The sequence below is a fragment of the Brachyistius frenatus genome, unplaced genomic scaffold (assembly GCF_029030835.1).
Source record: "Brachyistius frenatus isolate BFR_SWC_R1_liver_20210118 unplaced genomic scaffold, ASM2903083v1 Contig_6, whole genome shotgun sequence".
Classification (NCBI taxonomy): domain Eukaryota; kingdom Metazoa; phylum Chordata; class Actinopteri; family Embiotocidae; genus Brachyistius; species Brachyistius frenatus.
Genome location: NW_027210605.1, coordinates 6,491,949 through 6,516,481, shown reverse-complemented (window position 1 = coordinate 6,516,481; position 24,533 = coordinate 6,491,949). Strand labels below are relative to the sequence as shown.

Below are 24,533 nucleotides of genomic sequence, written 5' to 3'. Positions count from 1 at the left end.
CAGACAGTGTTTGCAACTGCAGTGACTGATAGCAGATGCTAATGTAACTTGACAGTCAAAACACTAGTCTAAACTCTTGTGTGTTTTTATTGGCACATACACACTATATCATTTAATGTCCTCTCCCCAATACACAGTTTTATAGACAACCCTTTCAAAAGAATAAAAAACATAACCAAGCACTATGTACTGTGTACTTGTACTAGTAGCTGAGGCCTAGCAGGAATTATTCTGCTTTGGAGTAATCTCTTTATATTTATTTTGCATTGGTCTCTGTCTAAGTGAAGTGGTGGCCCCGGGATCATGTTGTACTTAACAGGACATGCAATAGCCACTAAAAAAGGGAATTCCTGGATGTTTAGCTTACAGTCACACAGTTCAAGGTCTGGACTCACAAATAGATGAGCACAGCCAAGAGAAGAGTTCATGTGGCAAAACTGGTTGGCTGGTTGGTTAGCTAATTAAGCACATTTTGTGTTCCTTCAGCCGCTGTGCTGTAATTGCAGCTGTGCATGTGAGGGTGTGAGTAGGCAGGAAGTGAAGCGTTAGTGAGGACACAGCTGGGAGGACCAGTCTTGCCCACTCCCTCCCTCTCTCTATCTGTCCAGCCAAACACTGACCCCAGGATACTGAGCAGCCAAGACCACTGACAAACAGCAACTAGTGCGCTTCAACATGCAATGGCAGTTGGTGCTGTTACTAATGCTACAACTCATACTACTATTGCTCCAGTTAATACAGTAATATTCTTGTCAATCAATATGTATTAATATATTTGACTAAATATGTAAACTAACTAGAATTATTGCCTCACAGTTGTATGCCTCTGCCAGCCAGTTAAGTTGCAGCTGTTCTGCAGTTGCAAATATCCATGTTTGTCTCAGCTCATATTAGTGAAGACTTGGAAGGAATCCTCATGTGTTCACATGCTTAGCCAACAGAGCTCCCGAAAGAACTTGTACAATTGACAGTAGACAATGCTTCTGATATTGATGTCTCGGCAAATATGCTAGCATTTCTAAAACGTGGATGCTTCACACACGTCTTCAACCTGACAGCACAGAAGATCTATGCAATCACCAGTTTCAAGGTGGACACCCACAACGAGGGTCACCAATTCAATATCTGACCAGAGGCTAAATGGGGTCACAGTGTCCCGATCTCTTCCTGAGTTTGCAGTCAAAAGAATGGGACAGATGTGAGGACACAGTGACCTTTGACTACCAACATCGAATCAGTTCATCCTCGAGTCTACTTAAACATTTGTGCCAAAAAATAAAGCCTTCACATAAATAGAATTTTATCGCAGATAAAACCAACATATAACAACAAGAAGATATAAAAACTTATTCCATGATCAACAATTAAAGATGAGCATTGGGTAAGTAAATGGATATGTAAGGGAAAGAAGTAAAATAACAGCAATTACTAAACAATAACTAATACACAATTTATCTGTTGGGCAATTAACTGGTAATTAAACTGCAGTTTTATTGACTATTTACTGTTACCTTTAAGCAAAAATTCCAAATATTAATTCATTTCAGCTTCCTGAAAGAGTGATTTTACTACTTGTGTTAAATGATTGAAAAGTTTCAAATTTCAAATGTCTGAGTTATGCGCACTATGGTTATATTACACAACTCAACACTAAAAGAAAATAATCATTATTTAAAATTTTCAATTTCAAGAAAAACAGACACTGGTTAAAGCATTAGTAACACGTCAAGCAATGTGCATGTAACCCTTCCAAAGTTGAGGGTGCAAAGAGACACAAAATCTTGGGAAAGAGAGGGAAGAGGGACGGATGATTAACTTACTTTTGCAGACCAACCCCAAAGATGTTACAAGATATTTTTCAGCCACATATAATCAACCACAACGTGACCCTCCTGCTTTGTTTTTGAAGACTGTTTCAAGATTATCAAATAAAAATGAAACAACAAAGAGTGTTCTTGTCCAGTTTTACCAAAGTTGTTCCTCTCTTTCTCTGTCATTTCTATTCTTTGGAGCCAGTAAACCGTCTGTTGCTCTGTTAGATCTTGATGCCTCGATGTCTTTATTGATGTTCTAAAGGTAAATAGAGACACAGTAACAAGAAAAGTAGTGAAATCATAGCCAGACTAATGTTTCCTGTCCTCAACAAGAGCTGCTAATTTAAACTTTAGTCAGTCTAGAATAAATTGAAAGTTGAGATATTGAAGTAGAAGGACAAATAAGCATCATAATCTTTAGATTTGAGGAAGAATATATTGATTAAATTATAAAGATTAAGTTGGGGGTTACAGTTTGTTCTTTTTACTCAGTAATTTTAGGACAGCTGGAAGATTTTCCTCATGCGAGTATAAATTCGGGATCTGTTTTTGGGACAGATGTGCAGCTTGGGTCCGGCTCTATTTAGCTTTGTGGAATTTGCTCCAGCGTTTCACAAATATTACTCCGTGGCCTCACTGGTCGTCTGAGACCAATTTTGGTTTGGCCCAAGTCATTACAAAAACGGAGCTCTCGATCCACATGGCAGGGACCCAAGATGACACCCCCACCCCACTGCAACATTTATCTCTACAAGGAATAGCTTCTTTCTCATGTCAATAAGTACACATTATAGTAACCCCCGACTGGATCGGGATGAGTACAACAAAGTCTCAAAGTATTGTCTATTTTTGCACTCTAGTACCACATGTTGTCTCTTCAGACTACGATCACCACTGAGCTTTGACCTTCATCTTCCCAAGACATTATAAAAGCTCCAGATGCCTATCAAAGGTCACGAGCTGGAGAGGAGCCCCCATGTCAACACCGGTCGGTGTCCCAAGAGCCTGTGTTGACTTTTGGGATGTAGCCTTTCAAACTTTAAACTTCAGCTTTTGTGGAGCTCGGGGTGAGTGGAATATCTGAACTTATCTTTCATTGCAAGCCTTTCTAAATACTTCTGATAATAAATCCAAACATTGATCATGCGGACAATGCCCTTATACAAGTGACAGTAAATTGTATCTGTGATTATCAGTTCTTAGTTTTTAACTCCCTTCACTGTATTGTCAATGAAGTTAATATAGTTACAAATTTATCAGTATGTGACCACCTCAGCTCTGCTTAAAGTCTGAGCTTCCAAAGTCACCTCTGATGAACTTCACTAACTAATCTAAAACAAAAGAAACACTTGTAGAGTTAACACAGTGCAGCAGGCCTGCCATGAAATGCCATGAGCATATCTCTTACTGATCAATAGAACATGTCAGTTGTGGGATTGGTTTTGTGTCTGAATGAATGGATAATGCTCTGGCTGTCGGAAGTTGATCTGTGCACATGTGCATTCCAGCGTGCTTGAGCTTGAGGGAATTATCCGGTGGGATATTAATAAAGACCAAATGGATTTGCTGTGTGTTTACATAGAAATCTTTTCCATCCCCTTCTTTCATTTGTTCTTTAACATGCTGTCCTTCTGTCTTACTTTGTAAAGCACCTTGCCTGAGCCGCACCTTATAAGCCAATGTTTGGACTCCTTTTAACTTCCACGCCAAGAAGTTCCTGTTTAAGTAAATGTTGAGCGAGGCTCATCTTAGAGAGCCAAAAGTCTGCAGGAAGACTGGTCAGGAGACGTCCATGGAAGAGATTAGGGTTTATGACGAGAGTGGCACTGTACGAATGGGGAGAAGATGCTTCTGCTCTCTTTGCACCACATCAAGTTTTGGAGAGGGGAGTGTCAGACATGGGTCTGTGCTGGATTTGCAGGCCTGGGTGATCTAAGCGCAGCAACAGACACAACAGGCTTCAGGATCAAAGGCCTGCCAGTCCAAAAAGGAGTCACACGCACACGCATGCATAGCTCACGCTCAAGTTTCATTCAAAACCTCTGTGAATGCTTGTGCCTCTAATCTCTAGACCGTGTGGTGACTAAGCATATAATTTGGCATTAACACCAGCTTTGTTCATCAGGTTTCCCCGTAAGTCAGTTTCACTTATTCATATCGATCAGGCTGTTATATTGAGCTGTCCTTCAGGATGTGATCCTGTGGCTGTGGTCAGCCAGTTGTTGCAGCTCCAACAATGCTGAACCAGAGTGCCTCCGTATACCTGCTGGTATTTTGGGGCTTTTGCAACTTTCACACAAAAGCACAACCCGACATTTGAATCACATTTGCAAACAAATGTGCATCCATGCAAGCACGGCGCTATAATGAGTTTTCCTGTTTAACAAAAATACACTAAATTCTGAATGCTGGACCTTCTAAGCTGCATTGAAGAACTGTGTGTCTACTGCCAAACTATCAATAAATCAATTTGCTACGGCTGTCTTTACTTGGGTCGAAATCAGCTGAATTGTCTGCATGTAAATTGAGTGCATTGCAGTGGAGTGTGGTCTTGGTAGCTGCAAATGGCCCTGTACCTCAGACAGGCCACTTAACCAAATTATCTGACTCACTCTTTTCAGAGCCATCTGTTTGGGATTAATGTGATCAGGTTATATCAGAGCTGTTCAAGACTGGAGTGTCAGGTCTCCACTGGTTGTCTATAACATTACAATGTGGGACTTATCAGGAAGCCCTGGCCTGTCAGTGATTTATGAACACAGTAGGCTAATCATTTATCGATCGCTGGTGTGGCACAAATGTAATGTTGCACTTAAAGAACAATCACATGTGTAAAGAACATGACTGTATGCCCTTTGGAGGTCCTTATACCTGATCATAAATAACCATGTTTTAGACCTTTCGGCAGCTTTAACATGTCCCCCCTGAAAGTTGATGGATAGTCATCAGCTATTTTCTGTCATACTGCATCAAAGAGTTCAGGACAAAAGTGCTTCTTACTTACCTAAAAACCTATTTAAAATTAATCTGGTTGTATGCATATGCCTCAGAATTAAAAAAAAAAAATGTGGATATATTTTTCCATGCTCTGTTGTTAGTTCCTGAATTATGCTGTGGCTCTCTGCTTGCTTCTGCTACATCAGGGATTGGTATTTACCCAATACATCAAAAGTATGTTTGCTGCTGCACCTGTGAACCATCAGTGTGTTTATTTTTGCTTACTGCTGTGCTCTTAATCTAGTTTAGCCATTTGTTTTCAAGTGGAATAGGAGGCTAACACTGATTCTCCCTTCAAATACACAGTGGCATTTGCATGCCACTGTCCTGTGCTAATGGTGTTCTGTTTCAAACAGAGGTTGTTAGATTATCTTTTCTACTGTCTTGTTGTGACAACAAATGATAAGTTCTTGTGTATACACTGTAAACCTCATCTCAGGACCGTGGAAGAAAGTCTCCCATCACTCTACGAGTCTTGACGCTGTGTTTGTCTTCTCACGTTGGGTTTTACGTAACGTGTGGATGCTGCCTCGGAGGTTTCATACTTCTCTTCTTTTGAAAAGAGAAAGGTCACATCCCTTAAAAATATTCGGTGTATGTATGTATACAGATAATAATCTTCTATCTCCACACTCCATCTCTCTTCTGCCATCCTTCTGATGAACACAAGCATGCACACAAACCCACTGGTTTGGCAACATACCAGGCTTGGCTCAGACATACTGGTACTGGTGATGAGATTTTTGTAGGTCCTCAAGTTTAGTCATAATGTTATCATTATGACGGTTTGAAATCCAGCCTTTATGTTTGTACTGTGCCTGCACGTCTTTTTCTAATTATTGATGATATCATCTTCAGATGAAACAGTCTGTGCTCTGGTCATGGGTCAAGTGACTTTCCCAGGCTGGAGCGTGTTTCTGAACATGGAGAGGATGTGTGTGTGCGCATGTCCATGTGTTTCTCAGCAGAGGGGAAGTCCAGAGCTTGAGGCTCCATTTCTGATGTTCGGCGTTGGCTGTGGACTAGTGAGAAGAGAAATCGCTAACAGACTCAAACACTGGCTCAGCACACGCAACCAAAAACACACAGAAAGTGGCTGCAGCAGCACAGAAGAATGCCTTTAAGGTCAATGACCCCACAAAGCTAACCGTACACTGCAGCTAAACTTAATTTACACAAGCCACAGATAATGTTATACAGATTGAGCACTACAGTCTCAGAGCCCCATTGTTCAACCAACATAGCTCACTGCAATGGTAAACACAGCAAAGTTACATTCATGTTTCTATTTACATTCAGATACAGTACCAGTTGCATGAAAGTTTCTAAGTCCTTCTGCAAATCGCTCCAATCGGACAAGAAAAAGCTGTTTTGCTGGGTCATATCATCTGTATTTGTCTGTTGACAAACAAGCTGAATGAATAGTTTCCACACACACACACACACACACACACACACACACACACACACACACACACACACACACACACACACACACACACACACACACACACACACACACACACACACACACACACAATAAAGACAATATAAATGTTCAGCTGAAATTGAACAAAAACGGGGGTCACACAATCTTCATGTGTCTCCACTCGTGTGTCACCCCAAACCCTCTCGGCTTCCTTTCTTCCATTCAGAACATGAAGTGACAAAAATGTCCTCTTTCAGAGCAACCATGAGGCCACGCTCATCATCTCTAACCACATCACATCTAATGGCCCCTCAGACGTTTGAGGAATTTTTCGCCTTGCAGTTATTCCAATGACATAGAGTGTTATCAATTTCCCTCAGTGACCTCACCCAGGTCAGACAGAGTTAACTGTATTCTCGTGATGTGACCTGTGCATACTTGGGTCTTTTCTTTCCTCTTTGTCACGTGTGTGTGTGTGTGTGTGTGTGTGTGTGTGTGTGTGTGTGTGTGTGTGTGTGTGTGTGTGTGTGTGTGTGTGTGTGTGTGTGTGTGTGTGTGTGTGTGTGTGTGTGTGTGTGTGTGTGTGTGTGTGTTTTCAGATCAGTGCCAACGTGCTGATCTTCTTGTGCACTAACATGATCGGGATCTGTACCCACTACCCTGCTGAGGTCTCCCAGAGACAAGCCTTCCAGGAGACAAGAGGATACATACAGGCCAGACTACACCTGCAGAGGGAAAACCAGCAGCAGGTATATATATATATTTATATATATATATATATACACACACACACACACACACACACACACACACACACACACACACACACACACACACACACACACACACACACACACGCACAAAGTCACCTGCAAGCTCAAGCAAAATAAGAATGGAAGCCAACCATGCCCACATCCTGAAGGAAAACACATACACAAATGCAAAAGAGCAACAAATGGGCAGATCCATTTTCTAGTCTAATTTGTTTATCTCCATTTTCAAGGTCAATAATATGTTCTGGAGTAACACGCGTACCTTCACTCCTCTTCATTTGACTAACACGTTCCCACGCAGATGCCAATGCGGCAGGGTGACTCATTGAACATTCGAACAGTGGAAAATGATGAAAATGAATGGACTCTCTTTCGCTCACTGTCTTTCTTTTTTTTTTTTTTTATTATTATTATTATTTTTTTTATTCCTCTCTGTCTATTCTCTCATTCTCATTCTCTCTCTCTCTCTCTCTGTCTCTCTCTCAGGAGCGCTTACTGCTGTCAGTGCTGCCAAGGCATGTTGCCATGGAGATGAAGGCTGATATCAATGCCAAGAAGGAAGATATGATGTTCCACAAGATCTACATCCAAAAACACGACAACGTTAGGTAAACACAGGCAGATAAACACGCACACATGCTTCCACACAAACACACACCCAGGAAGATGTTGGGAGTGTTGGTCTACTTTGTTTTCACAGCTAGCACCAGTGGCTTTGACCTCACTCCACTAACTGATGTGTCAGTTACAGAGTCACTCCAACAGCTATTTCCCTGACAGCATGTATTATGCATGTTGTTGTTTATTGACACTGACAGCACCGTCTGCAGTAACGATATTGACTTAGGCAGACAGCTGTGCTTTCTGTAGCAAATGATAGAAGGCAGACTTCAAGTTTGCTGGCCCTCTGTCTCAGCCCTCACCACTGGGTTTCCCCTCCGGAGTGGAAATCACTAAGTCAATGCTAACAGGTTATTTAAACTCTCCATACACTAGCCTACAGCTGAGCCCAGCCACTGCTGTTCAGGCTGTAGTGATGGTGGGGGAGAATGAAACAAGGTTGCAGCAGAAATCTCCTGTCAGAGGTGACCCAAATAGGTACAGGCGATGTACTGCGTGGAACAATCTGTTGCAACACCACTGCTCTACCAAGGTGTTAATTTACGGGAGCAATCCATTAGTAACACAAGATTTAAACCTGCTGTCTTTGTCCCAAATGAATACACGGTCATTTTATAACAGCGCTAACAATAGACAAAAACCGAATCCGAGTCATTCATGTTTTGAGGCGCTGAAAATGTGTTTACGTCACTGATGCTGGAAAAACAGTGCTGCAGTTCAAACTATGGTCACTTAAGAGATTGAGATAAAACAGAAAATTGGATTTTTTTTTTTTTTTTTTTTAAAGGCAAAACCTAAACAAAAAAAAACCCATTTTCATACTTACTCAAAGTAGTATCTTTGCCCAGATTATTGCTGCAACCCAGTACAGCGAAGGTAAATGGAGTTTCAACCATGATGTTCGTATTGCTGAAACAACGCAGTAACATCTCTCGCTGATCAACAAATCCTGCTATCAGTTTGTATAGTTATTTCCACAATGCAAAGTACATCAAATTTGACATTGGCGAGCAGAAATCTCAGTGTATGGACAAATAAGATTGCATGCCACAACTACATGCACTGCATGGTGAAATACCACCAGCAGGTTGTTTAAAATTTGGGTGAATCCATCCTTTACAGATAAACAAATGCATAATTGCTCACAGCCTCAGTCACAGTGGGAGACAAAGACAAGCTCTGAACTGCTGTACAGTAATTAAGGGCCAGCTCTCCCCCAGTGGATGACCTCACGGGACCCACAGCGCCATCTCTTGGCTTCAACTGGAACTTTTGTCTCTGGTGTTGTTTATCCTCGCCTTTCATTACTATCAAAAATTTGCAATGAAAGGCATGCAGACAGGGGCACGGGGGGAGGGGGGGGGGTGTTCTCAGAGGGAAGGACTGGAGGAGGTGACCTACATTGGCCTACATGATGAGAGCCAGAGCTGAACAAATGTCTGCCTCTCTCTTTCCCCAGCTCCCATGGCAGCTGGACAGTGAGAAGGGAGGGAGGCGCTAGACCATGCTAACTCACTTCATACTTTTATTGATTGGTCTCACTCTCTGTCTACTTTTGTCTTTTGTTTCCTCTGTCTGTTTCGGTTCACCCTTTCTCCATCTCCCTCCCCTACCACCATAACCTCTCCTGCAGCATACTGTTTGCGGACATTGAGGGCTTCACCAGCCTGGCTTCTCAATGCACGGCCCAGGAGTTGGTCATGACGCTGAACGAGCTGTTCGCCCGCTTTGACAAGCTGGCCTCGGTGAGCACTGACACCTGCTGCCGCCATTTTCACAGCGGTGCTTTGAACCGCTGCTTCTTCTTATGTAACTGTACAGTCTGTAGCTTTCACTGTTAGAAAGTTACAAAGCCAACATGATGGGCTTGTTAGGCGGGCGGAGGGGGGGGGGGTACTTAAGCATTGTGTAACACACCAATTAGACTATGCAGAGACTGATGAGTCATCTAAATTGTGCAACAAAAAAAAAAAGCTCTATATTTGAAATGAGCATGCTGTGAATTAGCTGTTATTGAAGGTCTAATATTTGATGTGTTGTGTGCCTTTGCTGTTCAGGAAAACCACTGCCTGCGTATTAAAATCCTTGGGGACTGTTATTACTGTGTGTCAGGGCTGCCTGAGCCCCGGGCTGACCACGCCCACTGCTGTGTAGAGATGGGAGTAGACATGATTGAAGCCATCTCGTAAGTGAAACGCACACTAATGGACTGAAACGCAAAGCTCTATGCACTCAAATCAAAAGCACACACTCTGACAGACACATAGTAATATTTCACTGAATGTTAAGTAAAACAAATCTTGCTTTGTTGTTGCCACACAGTTCGGAAGAGACCCTGCGAAGTTAAATACGACGCCAGTTTTCTTTTGACAACAGTTTGTGTGTGTGTGTGTGTGTGTGTGTGTGTGTGTGTGTGTGTGTGTGTGTGTGTGTGTGTGTGTGTGTGTGTGTGTGTGTGTGTGCGTGCGTGTGCGTGTGCGTGTGCGTCTACAGGCTGGTGAGAGAGGTTACGGGCGTTAACGTGAACATGCGGGTTGGCATCCACAGCGGCCGCGTTCATTGCGGGGTGCTGGGCTTGCGCAAGTGGCAGTTTGATGTCTGGTCCAATGACGTGACGCTCGCCAACCAAATGGAGGCCGGGGGAGAGGCCGGGTAAATCCCACCCACTCCAGCTGCTCCTGCGCTTAAGTATACTTCCACAGCATAAGTCATTTCTGACACTATCTTTTGTCTGTGTGTAGGCGTATCCACATCACCAAAGCAACACTGCAGTACCTTAACGGGGACTATGAGGTGGAACCAGGATTTGGAGGAGAGAGGAACGCTTACCTGAAGGAGCACAACATTGAAACCTTCTTGGTGCTGGGCTGCAGCCAAAAAAGGGTTAGTGCACGGTCAAACACGCACACGCAGCCTTGATGATCTGCCTGACCTCTTCGAAACATCACACCAGTGGCATATTTCACACAAACAATTTAATGGCTTGTCACGTGGCACTGAAGACCTTTGTCCTCTGGTGGGGTTTCTTCACCTCCAGAAAGAAGAGAAGGCAATAATGGCCAAGATGCAGCGAGCACGTGCAAATTCTGCAGAGGGACTGATGCCACGATGGGTACCTGACAGATCTTTCTCCAGAACCAAGGAGTCCAAAGTCTACAAGAAGATGGTGAAATAAACAAGCACTAATATAATAACTTCCTTTCCTCTCTGAAAACAGATAAGGAAAATGTGTTGTTTGTTTTGTTTTTTGTTTTTGTTTTCTTCAAAGTAGCAGTTTGGTGACAGTCACAGGTCGATTGTTGGCTAGGTTGACCAGTTGATCAGTCCACCACTTTAGTCCACACTGAAATATCTCAATAAGTACACGAAACAATATGAAATTTTGTACAGGCACTCTGGGTACTTCTTTTACACGTTTTAATGCTGTTAATTTCTTAGCAATGACTACCAGTTTAGGTCACTGCTACAGTACAGGCACCAAAATATCACCAAAATTATTCCGTTTACTGTTTTACACCAATAAACAAGACTAGGTTAAAACCTAGTATTTGGCTGTGCTGTGTATAAAATGCTAGAGAGGTTTTAATTTGAAACAAAGGCTTTTAATTTGAAAATACAGTCAAGCAGCATTTTGCCAAAGTGGTGGGACTCTATCACTCAGTCACTCACACACAAGCCACATACAGTGAAAGACATTAAGGTTTGTAGGTGAACTGAAACAATAATTTAGACTGGGAATTGAACTCCATCTCAGGGCACCCTGTTCATGCAAACTAGATTTTTGTCAGCCAACCTTATTTATTGATGTCAGGGTACCAGACTAGTAAATGTGGCTTCCATGTCAATCCAGGAGAGAGGTAGCCAGATTACACAATACAAAAACTTGGGACTGACCAACTAGCAGCCTATATGAATACTGAGTTTTGAGGATATCCTGAGGTCCACACAAAAACAGAAACAATTTAAAAAGAGCACAATTTTAACAGTGTCAATAAGATAAGATAACGCAATACACGGCAAATGTTAAGATCCTAAAATATTTGAAAAGACACGACTATCATTGTCACTGGCATTAGTGTATCAGTAGGTTTCATGAATACTGTAAAGTAGGTTATGATTGTAACTTGTAGTGTTATAGTGTACCTACAAGTGGCACTAATGATCTTTGTCATTGCCTGTATCACACACAGGCCACTGTTTTACCTTCATGGATATATTATAATTGTGTTACTATTTTTTACTAGTTGAGACATAATGCCTTCAAAGTCATATTATAGGCACTAATTGCTATGATACAATTTGTCCACGAAGACGTGCAAACAGTGCAGCCTGCGGGCCACTGTCTCACACACTGTTACTTACTTGTTAGCTAGCGTGTGCGGCGCGTGTCTGTGTGTTTTAGATCGTGGTTTTGACTAAATTGCTGCTTTACTGACGAACGTGTCGCTTACTTTACAGCATGTACAGTAGTTGCGTCTGTGACAAGACTCTTTGTCTCTTTTATCCTCTGCCACTGCTTTATGTTTCCATTTCTTCTAACAGTCCACTTCGCCCAGCGAAAAATTTGTCTCACATTGACAGTTGATGCCATGTCCATCACGGAGACATAATGACATCATTTTTTTTTTTTTTTTTTTTTTTTTTAAATGGCGAATTCTGCATGCAGTCAAAGATAGCATACACCTCGCAGGACCGCGTACAGCTAAAGGGGATAGCAGAACTTGTAAAGATTTCTTTAAAACGATGTAATATTTTTTTTTCCAGGTAATGATCAACTTTATGAAATGTTGTAGTTTTTGAACATTTAGAGTTATTTGTATTTTATTAGACTTGGCGGCCCTAATACTTGCATCTCCTTGATACAAGTACAAGTATCTGAAATTTACATGACATGGTTTCCTTCTCAATATTTATACTATAAATATAGCATAAATACATAGGCCTTTTTACACTATATAAATATTATTTATAATTTTTGCTCAGCCTACAATATTTATGTTCTGTTTTAAAGATTAACTTTGGATCTCAACTTTTTAAATATGGACAAATTCATTTGGCGGTTCTAATTTACACTGTGAAAGTCGATTGAATAAGGTTTAAATAACCAATTCCCACCCAACTTTAATTTGAAGTCTCATTACTGAGTCTTAAAAGGTGATTCTGCTGATATAATTGTTGCTGCCGAGTAATGCATCCCCTATTATTCTCAAGCTTAGGCAATTATAAATGTATTCAATTCAGACTGTCCAAAAAAAACAGCCCAAACTATGTGCTGATAAAAACCATTTGGTTCACAGATCTCCAGAAATCAGGTCACAAAGTAGATTCATTGTTTGCCAAAGGTGGAGCCAATCACCCAATGTGCCTGCAATTTTTTTGTGGGCTGGCAGAAATTGGGATAATACTCGCACCTTAAGTCTACGAGAGTGAGAGTCGCGCCTGATGTGTAGTTTTTCAGTGGTCTATCAACTTGGTACTGCTTGCTATACTACCGCTGGTCCGGATAACTGTTGTTGTCAGGCGTTAACCACCAGGAAATGTCCCTGTTCTCCCAACAGGCTCGCCGCGTGTGTAAGCATTCTAACATGCTCAGAGTGAGCATACCTGCATGTTAGCATCGCTCTTGATAGTATGTCAGCATACTGACATAAAGTTGGCTAAGGACAGCCGTGCAGAGCTGCTAACAGAGCTGTACACTCTTTTTTTTTCTTCTTTTAGAGTATCCTTAACATTAATTTGGGAAGGTGCTCTGTAAATTGTGAATTCTAGTGCCAGAATCTGACAAATATGTACAGAACTCATGGTGCAGGACTTAAAGAATAAATGGGAATGTGAGAGGGAATATTGATCTGTTTCTGTCAAACGAACAGGAGTCATATTAGGGCTCCCAGGGATTCCTAGTTCATCGTACTTAAACTAATCTGATGAGGCTGCAGTTGTAGATGTTTTCTTTCTCACTCACTTTTTTCTCACTTCCTTCTCCCCTCTATGGGTGACGTCTCATTTCCTTTCTTTCCTACATTCTTTTCCTCTCCTCTTCCTTTTGTCCTCTCCATCCCAGAGGGTTTGAGCCCCAGGGGCAAATAGGGTGTAATTTGAAGCCTCTGAGCATTAATTAAAACATCAGTCTGGCTCACAGGGATTAGCTGTGCAGATGTCAGAGTCTCTGTCTATTTTTCAGTTGTGCTGTGGCTACATGATAATCTCTGCCTTTCCTCCCCTGTTTTTTTTTTTCTGCTTTTTGCTCGTTTTCACTTTGTCCCTGTTTTTGTCTTTCTCAGGGCATTGATGCAGCCTCCAGCAAAGACAAGTAAGTGTTTCGGCCCCAGTTTTTGTATTTAGGAAAGCTCTTGTTATCAGTGGTTGATTGACAGACTGTCACTGTAGCAGTTTAACTTCAGGGGCCGCCACTGGTTTCATATAGACTAAACCAACACAGCACTAATACCATATTAGCTCTGAGTCATCCTGCCAGTCACAGAATAGGCCAATTCCCTCACATACACACAGATACAAACACACAACACACCGTGACCTATCGTTCCATGTACCTCACAGTCGCTGTGCTCAGGAGACCTTGAACCCCGAGGACGAGGTGGATGAGTTCCTTGGTCGGGCCATTGACGCGCGCAGCATTGACCAGCTAAGGAAAGATCACGTCAAAAAGTTTCTGCTCACTTTTCAAACCGTCGACCTTGAGAAAAAGGTTTGTGTTTGACGAGAATTTGTTTGAAATTCACCAGAATCCTCTGTAAAATAAACCGAAAGGATTATTTATTCTTCGATTGAGCTGCAGTGCAACTCATTTCTCAGTGATTCTCTGTGTTCAGTACTCCAAAAAGGTGGATGATCGTTTTGGGGGATACGTGGCGTGCACACTTCTTGTCTTCTGCTGTATCTGTGTCATTCAGATTATTATTTTCCCAAAGTAAGTATCTCTCTCTGACAAGTTGTCTTTCCCAGTTACACTAAATTGTGGACAGGAAATATGGTCTTGATTAGTTTAAGAAGAGTTAACGAGAGTGATGTAGATCCTAATGAGCCTGTTTTCTTCTCTTTCACAGAACAACACTTATGCTTGGCCTTTACATTAGCATCTTCATCATCCTCGCCAACATCCTCTTCATCTGTGCCATCTACTCCTGTATCAAAGTAAGAGACAAAGGCCCTCACCACTCGTATGATTCTTCTTGCAGATATCTTTAGATAAGAGTCGTTATTACATGTCTTCAGTCAGCATCACTAATGGTATTAACTCTCTTATCTGATCTTCACCCTGCTTCCTGTTTTAAAGCTCTTCCCAGCTGCCTTGCAGACGTTAACCAAGAAAATAGTCCAGTCTCGAGCGAACAGCACACTGGTGGGCGTCTTCACCATCCTCCTCCTCTTCATAACTTCTTTTGCTAACATGGTAAAGAGCGCAAGTCTACATGTAATTTTTTTTGTATCACACCTCGTAAAACAGTGTTTCATGCTAATGTTCTTTTCACATGACCCACATGATGATATGTTCACCCATAAATCGATCACACACTTACTCTGAAACGTTGCCGATCAGACTTTTATGACAGTTGAAGAAATTCGGCAACATCTTCATGTTAAAATTAGACCAATTTGCTTCCGGGGGGGCGCTATAATTTGAGGCAGAGTTGTAATTAATCATAATCCGCCTCTGTGACACATGGGTTTGTAGAAATCAGCCTATTTTTAACCATCCTACTGTTTATCAACATTATATAGGCTCATATAGCATTCTGTTTGCGTATGTGTGGATTAAATGCCAGAGCCACTTTGGGCCACACTACATATACCATGGTTGAGAGAAAGGCAGAGGAAAACTTGTAATGTCACTTCTATCCATAGTCAACATTAAATATGCGAAATGTTTGTCCAACTGGAGCTGTGCTGTGATCACAGTTTGGATAAGATGTTGTTGTTTTTTTTTTACTGTATTTACTTGATCTATTTTTCAAAAGGTCAAGTTTGATTGTAGACTTTGTGTGTTGCTGTCTGTGTTCATGCTACAGCTACAGCTTTCTGTGCTAATCCACATGTTTGATTGGCTGCCTACAGGGTTGTTCCAGTCTGTGATTGGTTGCTCAATGTAAAATACACTTCAAGCTCCAACATAAAATTGGGCAATTTATGATTTCATAACTACTTATTCAGCAGGTTGCTTATTCAGTCCAGCAGCTGCTGTTGACTGACATGATCAGTCTGCACAGGTTTTGGACTCTTAGTTTCATTATTATTCTACAGTATTGTGATACATTCAAAATTTGTAAAATTATTTAGGTGAGCACCTACAGTACAGTGCAGCGTTTTGTTTTGTTAGGCAGCTTAACAGTGTCAAAACCTTTAAAATTACACCTCAGGAATGATATACTGACTTATGACAGGCCTCAGGGCTGTTTGCTAGAACATGGCCCCATTCATTGGTATATTTTTGGAAGATGTAGAATATTTCATGTAATTTCAAAACACCATTATGTGTTTTCATCAGAGAGCACTGATAACTATTTTTAAAATGTCCAGCCAGGTACATATTGATCAGAATTATTTACTAACCATTATCTATGTTTTTTTTTTTTTTTTTATGAAAGCTGTACTATGTGCTAAGACATACTACAAATCCATAAACATGGATTTTGCCTCTTGAAACCACCAGTACCATTTGGGCTCCTTTGTCATTCAATAGGTGCAAAATAAAATATGTCCATGTTTTATAATTGTGTCTCTCTGTTTTCAGCATCTTGTGTGCATTTCTCATCTTTGCTGATTCCCGTCATTGACAGACTGTTAAATAACTGACAGTTTTCTCCTTTCTTGCCAGTTTACCTGCAGCAGAGAGAAACTGCAGGACTGTGTATCCAAGGAGCTGAACACATCAGTGACTCTCTGCCTGCTGCACAACCTGACCAGGACAGCAGAGGATGGTTTGACTCTGTGTTCCAGCCAGGCCATGCCCTGCCATTTCCCCGAGGTTAGCCCCATAACATTGTGTGTGCGATAGTGTTTGCCTTTTGTGTGTGCACACGGAGGCACAGGTGCGTGTCCATGTGCTCGTGTTCATGTTTGTTTTTCTGTGTGCATGAAAAGTATGTTGGAATATTCACCCTGAACTTTCCTCCTCCATGCTTTCTGTCTCCTCCGTGCTGCAGTATTTCAGCTACAGCGTAGTGCTGACCCTGCTGGCCTGCTCTATGTTCCTCCACATCAGCAGCATAGGGAAGCTGGCTCTGATGCTGCTCATCCAGCTCACTTTCGTCCTGCTGGTGGAGTGGCCTCAGGTGGCCCTGTTTGACAACGCAGACCTGCTGGTCATTGCCAACACCCTGTGAGTCCCCCTGCTAGGAACAAACACGCAGTCTTACAAACACATGCACTCAGTCTTTCCCAACTTGTAACCTGAATAGTTCAGCTTTTGTAACACAATAATGTAAAGTTGGAATTGGCCTACTTTTTCATGATAAGGTTTAAATTGTAAAAGACCTACTTTCTCATGTTAAGTCCTATTTTTTGAATATGGTCTCATTTTTTCCTCAGGCAATTATCACCTGGAAATGATTCCCAGCAACAGTAAGTTGTATTTATGGTTCGTGGTACTTAATTTTGATGACTCATATGGTTTGTAGACATGATTTTCTCTTTTCCATATTCCAGACTTGGTTTCAATGAAACTGCAGAACAGTGGTAAGTAGCTTTCACTCTGGTATAACACATTTTTACTCCCATGCAAGACACTCACTCATGACTCCTGCCTCCCCCCACAGCCTGGAGAGTGTGACCAAGGTATCCCTAAAGGTCATGACCCCTGTAATCCTGACAGTTTTTGTTCTGGCTCTCTACTTGCACGGCCAGCAGGTGGAGTCCACTGCACGCCTTGATTTCCTCTGGAAGCTGCAGGTAAATGAAAGAATTTTGTGTATAAACCAGAAACAAAAGTAAAGTCACTACAATTTAAACTCAACAAAATGTGTTTTTCGCAGCAGATATGTTGACTTGTTATAGCAGGAAAAGCACGGGTTCGTAATGACATTTACAATGGCTCTATTCTATATAAGCTATGCCACTATGTCAGTGAGCCAGCATGCACGACATCGGCACTGAAATTTTGGGAGTTCAATGGAATTCAACGTTCATTTGATTTGTATCATAATATATATAATACAATATAATAATCATTTTCTCTACTGACATTCTCTTGTGTGACAAAAGCTCATATCAAAAGCTGTGAGCACTTCAGAAAAACAATTACCTGACAATGTGACAAAGCAACCACATCTCTCCCTGTCCTTGCTCAGGCCACAGAGGAGAAGGAGGAGATGGAGGAGCTGCAGGCCTACAACCGCCGCCTGCTCCACAACATCCTACCCAAGGACGTAGCCGCCCACTTCCTTGCACGGGAGCGGCGGAACGATGAGTTATACTACCAGTCGTGTGAGTGTGTCGCTGTCATGTTCGCATCCATCAGCAACTTTTCCGAGTTTTACGTGGAGCTGGAGGCTAACAACGAAGGGGTGGAGTGTCTCAGGCTGCTCAATGAGATCATCGCTGACTTTGACGAGGTGAGAAGAAAGGAAAAATATACGATTACTGCAAATTAAATTAATGTAAGGAAGATTTATTTGATAAGGTATTTAGAATTTGAATATTTGGTATTTGTTTTATGCAGCTAATAATCACCATTTTCCTGGTTGTCTGTGTTTTTCTGCATTCTGTTGACCTGTTGCTGAAGTATGCTGCTTTTGTTTCTCTCATTTCCTTTTCATTTACACGGCCGACCACTTGTTCCCAGATCATCAGCGAGGATAGGTTCCGTCAGCTGGAGAAAATCAAAACCATTGGCTCCACCTACATGGCAGCCTCTGGCCTCAACGACTCCACCTACGACAGAGAGGGCCGCTCACACATTCTGGCTTTGGCCGACTATGCTATGCGGCTTAGAGAGCAGATGAAATACATTAATGAGCACTCCTTCAACAACTTCCAGATGAAGATAGGTAAGCCTTGAAGGTAGTGGAAATTGATCTTGAAACCTTATCTGATAAATCTTTGGATAGGTTTTATTGAATGGAGAACTACAGTAATCCACTACCTTAGAAACTGCATTAATATTTCGTTAAAATGGTGTAACTGGTATGATGTCTCACAGCCAGATGATTTGTTCTCAGGGTTGAACATGGGACCTGTGGTAGCAGGTGTGATTGGAGCCAGGAAACCCCAATATGATATCTGGGGGAACACGGTCAATGTGGCGAGCCGGATGGACAGCACAGGAGTACCGGACTACATCCAGGTACTGGTCTCAGTAACAGTTTAGCAGTTGGTACTTTTGTGTTCATAAGAAGCATTTTGCAGTTTTAGTTATTGTCAGCCAACTCAGAATACCAATCCAGTTACTTATGAAATCAGTCATTAAGTGGTTAGCAGAGGTTTTTCCAACATGTGTGTCACTTGTGTTTAGTCATACCAAAACCATTATGAAAACAATGTCAACACCTCAGACATCTTTCCTCTAACTGGGCGATGTTTCTCACTCCACAGCGCATACAACTGAAAGTATTGTTGTGGAATCTAAAAGAACACCTTTGGTCTGTATGAAAGTATCACCGCAGATACCGATACTACAGATGCAATCGGTTCACAGTCCTTCACTCGCTTATAGGATTTAGGCTCAGACATCTAGTCTGCAGAAGTGCCCTTGAGCAAGGATCTCTATCATGGCTGTTCTCTTGGTGTGCTAATGTCCCTGTGAGGGAAGGCAGAACGTTAAATGTGAAAGCCCTGCAGAGACCATGCTTTTACCACAATATTATCATCTTCAGTGGCAAAAAGTCACTGCATGTTCCTTTGAGAAGAAAAACTGATTTGTAGGTGTACAGTAGATGTTGACACTTGTTTTGAAATGTGTGAGCAACAGCAACGTAGTTTCATTGTGCTTTAGAGTTGCCCCCAAATCAAATCCATAAATTGACTTCTGTAAAGATTATATAGAATAGTGCTGCCATCTGTTGGACAATGTGTGTTATTGCGAATCAAAATACCTTGCGCAAAACGCAGTACAGTATACAGTATACTGAAAATAGTCAGGCCTCAAATAATTACTATTGTCCATGTTAAATAATCTTGACATTATTTTTTTGGTTAATTAATTAATCATTAAGTCTGTGAAATAAAAATGAAATGCCCATCAGATGTCTTTTATTTTGATCCAATAAAAAAAACAACGTTTCCAGCTTATAATAATAATAATATTAAAAAATAAATAAAAATAAAAAACAACATGAAAATAATAGCTATTTTTTCCTAGCTTTAGATTTTTTTTTGTATCTAATCAATTCTTGACATTTTTTTGATACAGTTTCTGTCAGTTGACTAGGTGATCAATCAATTAAAAAAAATAATCATTAAATTTTATTCTAAATGCTCTACTTTTCAAGCTCTCCTAGCTTTCCTTACAATTTTATTGGTTTTATTATGGATTATGCGTCCATCATTTAGTTTTAAGGAGATAATTCAGTGTGAACTGGGGCTGACACTTTCTCTTGGTGAAGGGTTGAATGTCTCATATCTCGAGTGTCAAATGTCCGTGTCCTCTCTTAGGTGACCACAGACTTGTACCACGTGCTGGTCAACAACGGATACCAGCTGGACTGTCGAGGTGTTGTGAAGGTGAAGGGGAAGGGGGAGATGACCACTTACTTCCTCACCAGCGGCCCCCCGGGCAGTTAACAACAGACAAGGCGACCGCACAGTGACTCCCACTGCACTGACAAGGCAGAGACTGCAGAGAGACTGCGTGGTCAGCTCGGCAATGAGCACTGAAACACAGTGCAAACACACTGGGGTCAGGAGACCACCAACAGAGAAGAGTCTGTATGTTTCTCAGATCCGCACACACAGGGCATCGTTCAAGTTTGAAGGCTTTTCCCCGAGCTGCCCGAGAGATAATGAAGCCCAGTTGCCTTAGGACTGAAGTGGCTATATGCTTGTGTTTATGAGCAATAGTACAAGTATTTCCTCTGGAGTCATTATTTATTTTCGTGAAAGAAAATTATGTTTCATAAAAACAAAATATGCAAGGACAACATGAAGAATGACAATAACCAAAGAACAAATGTTTGATATAAAACACATTAATGATTCTTCTCAGAAAGTGCAGAAACCTTAAATAATTTATTATTCATCTTCTGAGAGCAAAGGCCACGGAAATGTCACTGTCATTGACAGAGTTGAACTCTCTTTTTCTTTTCTTTTTTTTTTTCTTTTTTTTTTGCTGTGGACTTATAATAAAGGAGAACGCACACATACGCAGATAGAAAACAAAACAACCTTGGCTTGGACTTCTCTGTTTCTTATCAGGGCCTTCTTTGTTTCTTCCAGCCTGTGATTCTTCACAGTCTGGACATGGAGCTGTTGGCTTCACTCAAATGTATGACTGAACACTCGCTCCTTGCAGTGTTTTTTTTTTTTTTTTGGGGGGGGGGGGGGGGGTTCAAGCCAAAAACAAGAAGTAAGAAATGAAGAAAGAACAGTTGCATTAGTGTCACAGAACTGAAGAGAGATTGTTAAACTGTTATGAAACATTTTATACAATGTGTGTGTGTGTGTGTGTGTGTGTGTGTGTGTGTGTGTGTGTGTGTGTGTGTGTGTGTGTGTGTGTGTGTGTGTTAGTGCTGTATGTATGGGCGTGAGCACATGTAACTGAATGCTGATCTTTATCTATAAAGGGGCATACTGTAACTTTTCACTGTGAGGTTTTTATGATACTGTATGATAATGCTTTCTTGCCAAACTGGTTGCTGCGAGGCATGTTTTATATTATTCTTCAGACTTGTGTGTCCATTCCTGATTTAGTTTTCTTCAAAATGATTATTTGAAGAGAATTATGTCTTCTGCGCCTTTTACCGGACTGTGATTTTGACTGATTTCATTCCAACTGAAATAAGCGAAAGCCTACGAAACGTATGTTTTTTTGGATTGTGTTACAACATGTGAAGGTAAACTGGTTTCCTGACAGCTTCAGGATGAAGTGTATGCAGAAATTCTCTGTCTGCTCTGTATTGCCTTGAGATTATGCAGTTCCAATGTCCGCATACTTCATGGACCAATATCCACAATTTTACATAACAGTGTTTCACCCTGTTTTGTATTTGGCACATGGAGGCTTGTAACCCCCCCCCCCCTCCCTCCCCCCTCCCCAGAATTAGTCGTTTGAAGGAGTTATCATATGAATGTATGTAATAATGAATTTTTCTCTCCACAATGAGACTACTGAAGAAAACTACTCTCTGTATTGCCTTTGGTACTGAAGAAGGAACTGAATCTTTGTACTCCAGGTCAAATTGATTTGACGACATGTCTGCTGAAGGTTAAGGAATATTTTACATTCAAACTAAATTTACACTTGGTGTGGTTACGCTCACTTTTCTGTCAGAGCCCAAAACTGCTGCCTTCATAGGCTACAAAAAAGATCCTCACTTTGGCTTGTCTCTCCCTGTCCTTAAAATGAAAGGTCCATGAAACACTGTTGCATTTTCCTTTAAATAATGACAGCGTTAACTAGTGCAATGGTTGATTTGATTAAATTCCCCTTGGTTTAGAAATCAATAAATGGCAGTTTTTGAATTTGTTGTGTTTTGTTGGTTTGCTATTTATTTTTGTTTTTAGATCTACAGTATACACACTTAACCTTTTCTCTAAGAAAAACAAAACAAAAGGTTAATTTCACAACACAGCGTTAGCCTGCGTAGTGGTGCTATATTTGTTAGCTTTAATTTAGCTCTCATGTCAATCAGCAACCTGCAATCAAGATTTGTCCCTGTGACAGTAACCTAAGTTGCCTTCATCTCCTTCTCTGAATAAATCAGTCTACAGTTTCAAGAGGGTGATACAGGAGAGAGTATTTAATTGCTTTCTCATGAATAATGAATTTCTGTTGAGGTAATGGCAATGTTCACTTACAACACTCTATGCTGAACATTAATTAAGTGGCATAAATTCCTCCTAATCCCTGATGAAAAAGCACTAATGTTACCCTGGGATGTAACATCGGCAGATAGAGAAGTGGCTGACATCAAGAAATCCTAGCAGTGGCTGAAAAGGCTGGTACAGAGGCTCGGATGGTGGCAGCACAAGAACAGGCCCCAGGCATCAGATCCATAGAGGCATGCGCAAGGTGCAGCCTGTGCAGAGATACCCCTGAGACAGCCCAGCTCAGAGTAGCAGGATATAAGATGCAAGCCCAGACAGCATATACTGAGATACATAGCCAAAGTGGCTGGGATAATGGTAAGGGGTTAGAGGATCCTATGGGACACACTACTGAAAGTGGCTGAGAACAGAAGAGCTGAGATCCAGGTAACATCACATACTTGGGTATTAATATTTCCCCCAGGCTGTCAGAGCTGTACAGACTCAACTTCACTCCACTACTTAAAACAATAAATGACAACCTCCTCCGCAGGATGAACTTTCCACTATCCATTATGGGCAGAATAGCGACCATTAAAATGACAATACTCCCCAAAATAACCTACTTATTCACAATGACCCCAACCCATACCCCCACCCCCATCCAATCTACATCTTCCTCCCTCTACCTCAGAATTAATTAACATCACTTCTTCAAAACAGCTCCTTTACAAAATATACAGAATCATTTTACAGTCCGACACTATGTTATCCATACCGTCAATAAAATGGGAACAAGACCTGTCCATTAATCCTGATGCCAACTTCTGGATCCAAATTTGCAAAAACATCTACTTCATGACAAAAAACACCATCCTTCAACTCATACAATATAAGATACTCCACATAATTCATTATACTGGGCAAAAACATTTTTTAAATGGGATTTTCATCAGATATCTGTTCACATTGCACGTAAAAACAGTCAGGATAGCTACATTCACACCACCTGGCACTGCACACCCATTAATCACTTTTGGGAAAAAAAAATCACAGTCATTGCCCATCATCCTGTGCTGCCACATCCCATCGTCGTCGTCCCCCCCCCCCCCCCGCACACACACACACTCTGTTTAATAGGTGACCTATCAACAATCAAACTGAATAAAACAAACAGTAGATTGCTCCTTGTGGCCCTAACTATTACCAAGAAAACTATCCTCATGAACTTGGAAATCAAGGAACATCATACACATTACACACTGGAAAAAAAAACCCATCAAATAGATTACCTCTCTATGGAAAATTGATCATCCTCCATCAAAAATTCCGCAAGAGAACCTCAGTCAGTTTGGTCATCTCTCATTCATTTCTCACAAACTTGATCCCATCTATCCTGTTATCTTTCTTTAGTTTTCTTTGCATATCCACAATCATAATTTAAGCACACTCACACCAAACTTAGACTGACTGCTTAGTAAACACATACACATGCACAAGCACAAAGGCTACACTAACACCAACAGCATATTAACATCAACTCACACAACACCTAACACAAACTATAACTGTATTGACTGTTCTTATTGTTATTGACTGCTCTTATTGTCTTTGTGTTATTCCCTTCGTGGATTGTCTTTTTGTGTTGCAATTAATAACAAAATTATTTTAAAAAATAAATAAATAAATAAGAGCTGAGATCCTGTGGGACGAGTTCCAGACTGACAAGCAGCTGCTGGCCGACCAACCACATAGTGATGGTTAACAAAGCGCAGAAGATAGCAGTGGTGATAGATGTGGCAAACCTGACCGTATCATCGGGGGGGGGGGGGGGGGGGGGAGGAGCATAAGAAGGTCAAAAAGCACCAGGGATTGAAGGAACAATAGATATAGATGTGGGAGGTTCAGTCCAAAGTGGCCCCTGTGGTGATAAGAGCATGAGGGGCTGGACCGCCAAATTAAGAGAATCTCCGGCAGATTATA

The 24,533-nt window shown here is 41.3% G+C and overlaps 1 protein-coding gene across 1 annotated transcript in view; it reads left to right on the top strand.

The window, feature by feature from the left end:
• LOC138615328 (adenylate cyclase type 6-like) overlaps nucleotides 1–22,265 on the top strand; it is a 34,564-nt gene extending 12,299 nt beyond the window's left edge. Inside the window, exons 4-24 of the mRNA XM_069688865.1 lie at nucleotides 6,840–6,989; nucleotides 7,500–7,621; nucleotides 9,268–9,379; nucleotides 9,692–9,819; nucleotides 10,128–10,286; nucleotides 10,376–10,517; nucleotides 10,672–10,800; nucleotides 13,916–13,944; nucleotides 14,193–14,340; nucleotides 14,465–14,562; nucleotides 14,699–14,786; nucleotides 14,929–15,045; nucleotides 16,468–16,617; nucleotides 16,796–16,971; nucleotides 17,181–17,213; nucleotides 17,298–17,327; nucleotides 17,408–17,540; nucleotides 17,939–18,202; nucleotides 18,433–18,637; nucleotides 18,809–18,933; nucleotides 20,241–22,265. Of these exons, the coding sequence (XP_069544966.1) occupies nucleotides 6,840–6,989; nucleotides 7,500–7,621; nucleotides 9,268–9,379; nucleotides 9,692–9,819; nucleotides 10,128–10,286; nucleotides 10,376–10,517; nucleotides 10,672–10,800; nucleotides 13,916–13,944; nucleotides 14,193–14,340; nucleotides 14,465–14,562; nucleotides 14,699–14,786; nucleotides 14,929–15,045; nucleotides 16,468–16,617; nucleotides 16,796–16,971; nucleotides 17,181–17,213; nucleotides 17,298–17,327; nucleotides 17,408–17,540; nucleotides 17,939–18,202; nucleotides 18,433–18,637; nucleotides 18,809–18,933; nucleotides 20,241–20,369 (2,667 nt within the window). The 3' untranslated portion in view covers nucleotides 20,370–22,265. The remainder of the gene's footprint in view (nucleotides 1–6,839; nucleotides 6,990–7,499; nucleotides 7,622–9,267; nucleotides 9,380–9,691; nucleotides 9,820–10,127; nucleotides 10,287–10,375; nucleotides 10,518–10,671; nucleotides 10,801–13,915; nucleotides 13,945–14,192; nucleotides 14,341–14,464; nucleotides 14,563–14,698; nucleotides 14,787–14,928; nucleotides 15,046–16,467; nucleotides 16,618–16,795; nucleotides 16,972–17,180; nucleotides 17,214–17,297; nucleotides 17,328–17,407; nucleotides 17,541–17,938; nucleotides 18,203–18,432; nucleotides 18,638–18,808; nucleotides 18,934–20,240) is intronic.
• Nucleotides 22,266–24,533: the final 2,268 nt, after the last annotated feature.